At 42.2% G+C, this 10561-nt stretch overlaps 1 protein-coding gene across 1 annotated transcript; it reads right to left on the bottom strand.

Annotated features, from left to right (window-relative positions):
• Positions 1 to 1391: 1391 nt before the first annotated feature.
• Positions 1392 to 8869, bottom strand: LOC116942313 (promotilin-like). The gene is made up of 5 exons (XM_032954040.2): positions 8623 to 8869; positions 7466 to 7595; positions 5301 to 5387; positions 3110 to 3218; positions 1392 to 1638 (listed from the first exon to the last, which is right to left on the bottom strand). The coding sequence occupies exons 2-5, from the start codon at positions 7574 to 7576 to the stop codon at positions 1631 to 1633; spliced, it is 315 nt and encodes a 104-aa protein (XP_032809931.1). The 5' UTR covers positions 7577 to 7595; positions 8623 to 8869; the 3' UTR covers positions 1392 to 1630.
• Positions 8870 to 10561: the final 1692 nt, after the last annotated feature.

Raw genomic sequence — 10561 nt, forward strand, 5'->3', positions numbered from 1 at the left:
CGACGTGGTTAAAACAATGTAGTTCGCCACAACTCATTCTACGGCCTCGCTTTCCATTTGTGGTTGGAAACAAGAGCACCTGGAGAAAGAACCACACATACACCGGAGATGATGCTCACACTTCCGCTGTGTTCGCCTGCTGAATGCACTGACTGCCAGAATTACAGAATACCCATGTACATCAAGCTTTAATCCTAACTCACTTGCATTCGTGTATGTTGAACTTCTTTCACACCGTACATAGGCAACCGTGCTAATCGTAGGTGCGGGGGAAGGACAACAATCTAAACACACAAAAAAAACTGTTCTAAGGAAATGAGTTTTCAATTTAGATTTAAAAGTGCGTAGCTCCAGTGGCTTCCTAATATCGGAAGGAAGAGCGTTCCAGACGGCCGCAGAAGCACATCTGAAGGCGCGCCACGCAGTGACCATCTGTTTGATGGCTAGCGAGCTGGCTAAAAGTCGTTGCTATGAGGATGACCGGCGATTGACGTGACGGTTTTATGCTCCGAAGCACACTGGCCTTAAACCTAGCCAGGCTTTTTTTCTGTGTCGAGACATGTTCTTAGTTTGAATAAGATTTAATCTTCCAAGGGTGTGATTTAATAAAAATCCAAACAGTTTAATGGTCTGCAAGCATTGACTTCTCTTTTTTTTAAACCAGGTACGTAACTCCTCTTGTTCGTGGGAGCTGTAGGGTCCGCAAGAAGCACTCCTATTATCTATGGCCGCCATATTCACATTACCCACATCTGCTTTTTGTTTCCCCAAAATGTTGTGGAGTATAGTCACGGTTTAATTTCATGGATATAATCCGCAACATTGTACCTTCAGATTACTGTGGCTATGCATTTCCCTGTCAAGTGTGTTTAATCACAGTTCTATCCAAAATTGGGGTCACATCTAGTGACATACATTTCCCTGATATTAATTTAATGAGGGAGAAATGTGAATCAAATTCTCAGATATAGTGATAGTGGTTTCCATATTTAGCGGAGATACCTAACTGCAAATTTGAAGAAAACTGTGAATTATGTTCCGCCGTTTTAGTAATGCCCGTAGGCTGACATCCATTTGTACCCATTTCATGTGTGGACGTAAGCATACATGTACTGCCTATCTCTACACTTTCATAGTACACACTGGTTTGTCGACTTCCATCCGCACAACATACAGTGGTCGCAGATAACAGGATGGCAGCCAAAGGAGAGGACACGCCTGCAAAGAATACTTCTAGGAGATGGAGCGATGAATTCGGCTCGTGTGCAGGAGCCGAATGGTTTGGTGCATTGCAAGATCGTGTGATGTGGTGATGACTTGGCAAGATCTTCATCCAGCAGTGATTAGATCATGGCCGATGATGATGGTGATACGTTCAGAGCCACACAGTCTTTATAGGCATGCATTCTTTATTTATACAGAGTTATATTCAAATACGTACATGCTCATTGCTGTGCTCTCAAATAATTACAATGCGATTCTCATGACCTGATTGGTCACACAAATCAATGAATTACATCCTCAAAAAAGTTAACTCCACGGCTTATTTAAGTTACTTTGAAGGTTATGTATACCGCTTGCATTCTCAAGCCCGACCTTTCATTCTCCATTCTGTGGTCAACTCTTCGAATCACTTTTCTGTAAAGAAAAAAAAATGTCATTAGATATTTTTAGAACTTGGGGTAAAAAAATAATAAACAAAACTTAACGTTTACGTATTTTTGAGTGAACAAACATCTCCACTGTGTCAACTGGCCAGACAATATCACACACTTCAGTGCCACCGTTATACTGTTTACATCACTAGAAACGTGGGGACTTATACCAGGGACACTCAATTCACATTGCGAAGGAACTCGTTCATATTGTGGTCGGAGGTCAACACGTCATTATCTCTCCATGGTTCATTACAAAACAAAAGTACCACTTTGTGAGAAGTTAACAAAGGTCACGGCTGTGGAGGGAACAGCGCATTTCCTCACAATTCAGGATTTCTACAACAGGTTCAGAGATGATTACAGCCACATGCTCATTTTAGAGGAACGCCGTTGACTCCGTTATAAATGAGTCCCAGGCAAGAAACTAAAGATCGATGGATTTACATCATTTTGGTTGAACTATTGAGAGGTACTTCTTACTGCTTCCCAGGAAGAGAGGCAGGACCAGGCCCACGCTAGGCTGCCACTAGTGTGCGCCGCACTCAACGTCCGCTGGAAGGAGCACCTCAAGCGTGAAGAAATCTATGAGGGCAGCTTGCAGACTGAACGTCTCTATAACAAGAGGCTTATGGAGACCGGAGACTACCGGTGATGTCGTGGTAAGCGAGCAAGATGCGACTACAAACTAAACTATTTTTTTTTATTTTACCAGGTAAGGCCCACTGAGCTGTATAGCTCTTTTTCGGAAGTGACCTGGACACAAATGATAGCTCAACAAAGTGGCTTAACATGTGGGAATTTAAACGCGTGTTTATAAATGTGGAGCGAAAAACCGAGGGACCCAGAGTAAAATCCACGCGACCACGGGGAAAACACGCAAACTCCAAATATACAGCAGCAGGTGTCAGGGTTGGGATCTAACCCACGACCTCCTGTATACCAAGCGAGGTGGTTAACATCTCGCCAGCGTGGTGCCCCAACAGGAGGAGACCACAACACAGCAGAGGAAACAAGACAATAACAGCTCATCTTTACACACATGCTGCAGCATGCCAATTGAGTGACTGATTGGAGTCCAGTATTATTCGCGTACAATTTAACGTGGAATGTTGTAGCCGATAATATGTTTCATAGTTTGTTTGTTAGGTTAGGCCATGTAATGATCTGATCATAGTTGCGTTAAGACTCTCCACTACCTGACAGGGCCTCACATATTAGATGGTAATCGGTTGATACTATTATTATTTAATAACTACATTTGATTGATAATTACTGTACAACTTACTGGCGAGCCGAGACAATAACGGGCGCGTTGGACGGTCGTGACACGTGACAATATAATTTGTTTGGCTGTGTAAGGTGTTGGAGGGCCTTAACGCAAATTTGGTCAGATCATTACATGGCCTAACACAAATCATATCAACTATCAATCGTTGCCATGCAATATTTACCTATCAAGTCCACATTCAACAGCTCCTTGAACATTTCATTGAGGATGGCCCCATACTTGCGATACTCGTCAAAGCTCATGGCGATGCCCACCTCCAGAGGAGCCATGATCTGCAACAGCACGCACAGGAAATGTTTACGTGAAGGTGAACCCAACACCATCTGCAACATTCTGTGTCTACATTTAACTTCTTTCGCACCGTACGTAGCCAAACGTGCTAACAGGTATGTGCGGGGGAAGGACAACAATCTAAACACAAAAAAGCAGTTCTTAAGAAATAATTCTCATGACGAACTGCCTGTTGTCTATACCAGACGAGACGACTGCGTCAACAAAATTACAGGATTGAGCTTAACACACAATTTGGACCTAACCATAACATTAACAAAGAACTATAGGAAATAAAACTGTTTAATTCTGAAAATGCATAATCCGAATTCAACTCCGTAATATAACCTCAGTTACAGTATATTAATCATATTGAGGAACATGGCATGTAATTATTTTAACTAGTTTTCTAATATCACTATGCTAGTACTACATTTCAATCATTCACTGCCATTATTACGTGCAATCGTAATTCCATGTAGAATTACAACAGCAGTACGATGTATAGCTTAACCTTCATGTCTCATGGTATTAGAAGCATTTCTCGTGATGCCAATCTCCAGAATGCAATCAATAATGTTCAATTCTAAGTTAGAGCTTCAACACAACATTCTACTGGATTTGTATTACATTTTACGAGGGAAAAAAGATGTTACTTTAAATAAAATGCAAATTGAGCACCCTTTAAAATACAGTGTTCCCTAAAGATATCACCTATCACTACATAATTACAATTAGAGCCAGCCAGAAAAGAAAAAAACTCCACGCACAAATTTGGTGATGTGTACATTCATCATGCGGGCTTAATTCTTTTAAACTGAACAGTGTCAGCCCATGGCGTTGGTGACAGACATCATATCGATTTGTGAGTGCCAGATGTTTGTCGGCATCTCGGGAGAGATCGTTTCAAATGCTCATGTTATGTGCTGTTGAAGATCGCTCAAGATTAAAAAAATATACTTCAAATATTTTGCAAACACTTTATCTGGTGAATCAAATGCAACACGAGAGTGCTGGAGTGCCAATAACGAATACCACCTGCCATAATTACCGCCGAATGTGTGGAGTTTTATTTTTTTCTTTGCCGCGATTAAAAAAGGTTTGCGGACAAGTGATGGGGGCACAGATTGCACTGTGGACAAGTGGGTAGGTACACTGTTATGATCCGAAAATAAGAATAGGGTTTATCCTCTCTGGAAATAAAAGGTGTTAAGATGTTCAAACACCAAAATAGAAACATTTTGCAAGGCATCAAGTCTGCATGAACCACACGCAGTACTTGTGGCAAAACATGCAAACGCACAAGCTCTGATAATATATACATTGTCTTTGAAACTGATTGGCCTACACCAGAGACAGCCTTCTTTATCGCCTTATCTCACCACCAGTGTTAGACCAGAGAATGCCAAAAGGCGAACAGTACAAAGGAAACGCAAGTATCCGAGAACACTTATAGCTCAGGTCGAGCAGTTATATCTATAGGACCTTTTTTGGCAGTATCAAAAATGATGAAGATAAGAATGGGTATTCATATCTGTCAACCCCTTAGCAGTGCCTACCTTATTACAGACCTTATTGGTCACCCCGTGCCCCTTATAAATCTTAACGTTCATCCTACAAAGTCCAATCACAAAGTAGAAATACAAACAAATGCACGCAAAAAAAATTGCCCGTATTGAAACGGCTATACGCCGTACGGACCTGTAAACTCAATTACCCTGTACAAGAAAACGGGTAAACCGTATGGGTTGACAGGTATGGGATTTACACTATATTGCCAGTGTTCTTCATTACGAGGCCTGCGGGCCACTGGCGGCCTCTGGTGGCCTTTAGTGCGCCTCCCCGACAATACACAAAATGTGTAAAACACCACCCCATCATTCTCATCATGGTCGTGCTGCTGTCACAATGGTGGCCCTCACACTGATGATGTCCTATCGGCGAAAGTGTAACCCCCCCCCCCCCCCTCTGAAAATCAGTGACGAACTCTGCTACTACAGTATGTAGTGAAATAGAAAAGGGTGGCGGGAGAGAGAGATAGACAAGAGAGGGGACCCGGTTGTTTTAGAGCAGGACGATTTTACTTTGATTTGCTCTGTGTCGTCGTCAGTGTAGCGCTCCGCTCCCTCCGCCCGGCGCTGAACGACTTCTGTGGGCGCCTTCTTGTCTTCCTGGATTTCATTCAAAGGGCCAAATTCATGCACAAGAAAACAAAGATTTCCACCCCCCCCCCCCCCCCCCCCCAGTATAGCCTCTGAACAGACTGTTGGGGCAAGCGCTGTTGAAGGCCGGCACGGCACAAGAGGGGGTGGGTGGCCAACACATACCTGTCAACCCCTCATCAGTGCCTTACCTTATTACAGACCAATTCAGACCTTATTGGTCACCCCGTGGCCTTATAAATCTCAACGTCCATCCTACAAAGTCCCATCATAAGGGAAACACAAAAACAAATATAATCTGTTTTTTTGTTTGCCCGTATTGAAACGGTTGTACGCCGTATGGACCTGAAAACTCAATTTGCCTGTACAAGAATACGGGTTAAACCGTATGGGTTGACAGGTATGCCGCCTTGAGTGTATCATAAACCCCTCCACCACCCTTCACAGCTAATTAATAAGAAAGTGTCAGGTGAATCAAACGTGCCAAATGTGTTACAGCTTCAGCAGCACCGCGCGACCTCACAACATTCAACGACGTTTCGCTCGAGGTTGCAATCCAGAAACGTCGATTTGTTTACAGGGGCTGCGGTCCCTAGGGAAATAGCCTCCTGATCCCGGGTCCTTAAGTTGATGTCGTGACGTCATCGGCACAGTCAAGCACGTGGATATACCTACTATAATAACCCAGAACTGTCAGTCCTTAACGCTCGTGACGTCACTCCACATCGACCAGCCCCCCCTCATTAATATTCATGAGCAGGTGACGTCATCCAAATGGACGTCCCCCCCCCCATTCAGAATAATTAGTGGCTGACGTCACTCCACATGGGGGGCTGAGGCGCCTCCTCCCCCCCCTCCTCAGCGTCAACTTACAACCCTCACTACAAAGACAGAGCCCTCACGTCACGTGATCTCCGTAACGCTAGTGAGACATCGAAGTAAAAAGGACGTCATGATGAACAAGGGATTTTAACCTTTTAATTAAATAAGTCTGTGTCACCGCGCCCTTACAAATTGCACACGCATTAATGCAGTGAATATCACGTCACGGTCTGCTTTTCGCTTGCAAGTTTCAAATTTAATGCAATACACCCGTCCTTGGACGGGCAAAAGGCTAGTGATTTAATAATTACAGTTCAGAATCGGAATCTTTATTTACACTGGAGGAATCCGATGAGCTATAAAGCTCTTTTTCACAAATGTCCAGTCGGGGAACGGGTCAGAACGTTGCAATAACAAGACAATATTTTTTTTTAAACACGATGGGAGTGCAAAGTTTAGTAAAGGTAAAGCACAAAACAATAGAACTATTTATTTTTTTACCAGATAAAACCCACTGAGCTATCAGCTTCTTTTTTCAGAAGCAACCTGGCTATCACAAATGATAGCTCAACGAAGTGGGCTTATCATGTGGAAATGTATAGCAGCGAACTCGTCTGAATAATCTAAACGCATGTTGATTGTTAGTTGATGTGTAGTGATTGGCAGGTAAGGTTAGTGTGATAAGGGGAATCCATTTAGGTGTATTGTGTTCTAATGAAGTTGGACTTAAACGTTTAGTGCATTAACGGTGTGGGGAATTAGCACTTTCAGGAATGGATAAATGTATATTATTGGTCTTTTAATGTGTTACATTATCATAAATAATTCACTATGTAACATAATTTTTGTCCCTGGGTACTAAGTGTTATTTTATAATTGCTTATGCCTCAAAAGTACAGAAAATGGCTATTATTCCCCACGAACTTTGCTTTTTGTGACCAGGGTTTTATGTGAAGGAATGACACAAATGCACACCACGTTTTCTCATTGAAAATAGGTAAATTTCAAAATATCATTGTCCTGGTCACAAAAGCAAAGTTTGTGGGGAATAACAGCCATTTTCTGTACTTTCAGGGCAAAGGAAATTAGGAAATAACACTTACTACCCAACATTGTTTTTGTTCAGCAGCCACACGAAAGAAGAAGCTGCTGTTACTTCAACATGGCCATGGAGGGCCCAAAGGAGGGCTGAGAAAACACGAGGCCCTAATGGCTCTCCGTGGGTTCGTCCGGCCCTGATCCGAAGGCAACAAAACGCGTTTTACATTCTTAAAGTCGTTGGGCAGGAAGCTGACGCCACCGTGCGCCAGTTGGCACGCACAGAGCAGCACGGCGCTCAACAGCAGCACGCTGGCGACGCCTCGAGTCGGGAACATGGCTGTGGACGAACACGGCCTGCCCAGGGCACACACAGCACGGGCCCGGGTTATTCACGCGCAGCAGCTGCAACGGTGAAGTGTCAGGTCCTCCCCACCTTTACCTGTTTACCTTATGCCACTGCTGGGCATAAGGGCCCTCGGCTAGAGGATATGCAGTTAGCCTCCTCTACAATGATGGACAGATGCTGTACTCCCCCCCCCCCTACAACTCCGATTCGCACGGTTGGCTACGTATGGCGCGAAAGAAGTTCAACATACATACATGTCCTGGCAGAGGTGTGAGTAACCACACATTAGGCCATCATACGTGACTGGCCAAACGACTACTAAGTGTCGTGTGACCATTTCAAGGCACGAGCCCCATTGTTTCGACTACCGTGCAAGGAAATCGAACCAGCCACCTCTGGATTGTCCAGTGTGCGACCAATTATACTGCGACAGCCACTCCTATATTTAATGTGCAGCATGACATTGTACTAAATTTATTTTCAAAATCAAGACTCGTTCATGGGAAGGTTACAAGTCTTATTTTAAATAAAATCCACAAATGGAATTTAACTCATGCTATAAACTATGATGGCGCTTTGGCAGGGTTATACATTTGAAATTCGACGGATAGTCGAGTTTATATGTATAACTTCAAGGAATCAAACAACTTGTTTGGAGTAATACGAAACTGGGTGCCTCAAAACAATGCGGCTTGAAAATCAAATCGTTTGACACTTAGGGTCAGATCAGCATTCAGTTCTAAACTGATTTATATATCGTGACATATACTTGAACATACATTCCCCATCATAAGTTCATCAATTCGCCTCCCATGGAGTTTGACACAAAAGCCGATAGGAAACGGTTGAACCAGTTAGTTACTAGTTTCCCAATAAACACGAAACTTTGGCCCAATGTTGGTCCAATGATTCCAACTACATCCCAACGTTGGTTCAACGTTGCATGTTTACTGGGTTTAACACATGAAACATGACTATCCACAAATGATTAGTTTCAAATGTTTAAAGTTTAGCACATATAGTATCCGTACTCACAGTGGTAATGGCGATGATGCTGTTGAAGCTCAACAAATCTTGCCGTTTCTCTGCGTAGTTCTGTGCATGGGTTATGCCCGGGTATATATAGAGCAGCATCAGTGTTTACCTTTAAACGGGACGGCTCATTGAGCAATATTAGTTCAGACTTGAGACGGCATTTAATGGCACCATCATGATTAGCATCCCTGCATTGTGTAGCTACACAAGTATTTTTACAGACTACATGCAGTTATTCTGTGCCAATGTGAACAATTGCTCAAGGCTATTTGCTTTTGTTACATGATAGCAACATGGCTCACTGGCGTACATTATTAGTGTTCTTATAAAGCATATCAAGTATTCAAAATTGCAACCTTTGAAAGCTTTGATCAATTAATTTTTCATTATACATTCCGTTTCATCCTAAGCCAACGTCTTTCTGTCTATCACAATGGTATTCATAACCTCTCTGGATTTCCTTCCTCTGGTAGAGAAGAAAATGACATTGATTGGTATCATTAGTTTTTTTAAATAAATACCAACATTTTTACATTTCAAAAAACAGTTAAGCTATTCGGTGATGCTACTGCGTGGGTAGCGGTGGACACGCGCAATTAATACAAACCCAACAAAGTCGATAACACTGTGGCCTCAAAATAAACAAAATCAATGTAGAATGAGAATAAAATAATAAATTGATAAAACAAAATAACACAATAATATTCTCACGACGTTTCGGCCACAACACAAGCGGCCTTCATCAGGTCTCACCTGATGAAGGCCGCTTGTGTCTCACCTGATGAAGGCCGCTTGTGTCTCACCTGATGAAGGCCGCTTGTGTTGTGGCCGAAACGTCGTGAGAATATTATTGTGTTATTTTATTTATTCAATGTATTATTTTATTCTCATTCTACGTGACTTTACCGAAAGAACCAAAGAAGATGAATCATTGCAGTCACGAAAGCTTTAAATCGAAAATTGAAATCAATGTATTTTTTATGTGCAGATTACACAGTTTTCTGAGCTCACAGGAAATCATGCAATTAGGAACGTGCCCAAAAACAGTGAAAACGAAATTGAATCGTCAATCTTTTAAGTAGCGTGTCTCATTCATGGCCAAGCCGCCAAGCACCGTGATCCACTGTGGTGGATCTCAACGGGCTCCGTGAGCCGCTAGAAAGCGATGGCCAACAATGACTCGGCTCTTAATCGTGTAATGCACGATGGAGATACAGTACTTTAATTGTTAGTCCGAGACTTTGATTTGCCATCAGCCATAACGAAATTTGTCGTCTGCTTGTGTTAAGTGTGTTTTTCTGATTTGTCTTGAGATAAACGAAAACATATTTTCTGATCTACCTGTGGATTGCAATCCACGTATTGGCCACAGCAGTAGTAGAATTTGCAGTTGTTTTACCATGTCCAACATTTCAACCAAATTTAGTTTCACACACTCACTAATTGTAAATCATAAATTTGAATGCTGTATTTTTTTATGAATTAATAATGAAAGCACTGTAACTACATGTATAGCATTTGCTTTAAATTATGGTATATATGATTCCTTTCCTCTTATTCACAACTGTATAGCCTTTATATTATGTTATCCACGGAAGCTATAGGCTCTGGCAAAACTCCTATTGTCGATTTGTCTTCATGGATAAGAGGAGACCATCGGCAAAGTTTTATTAATTCCCCCATAAATAAGTGGAGAAAATTCACCGATAACCCCTCCGACAATAGGACCCGTGGTATTAGTCCCACACATTACACTGGATACGAGGAGTTATCTTGTACAGTTTGTTTGATAGTTAATATCAAATTCATTACATATAAATGCTTGTTTTATTTGCACATTTCTTTAAATTAGTTTGCTTATTTGCATAGGGCAGACGGTTAACGAATTAGGCTAAATTGCAAGGAGCGATATAATAGATTATAAAGTCAGGCATTGGTT

Source organism: Petromyzon marinus, chromosome 14 (genome assembly GCF_048934315.1).
Source record: "Petromyzon marinus isolate PM22_M1 ecotype Great Lakes invasive population chromosome 14, UKy_Petmar_22M1.pri1.0, whole genome shotgun sequence".
Classification (NCBI taxonomy): domain Eukaryota; kingdom Metazoa; phylum Chordata; class Hyperoartia; order Petromyzontiformes; family Petromyzontidae; genus Petromyzon; species Petromyzon marinus.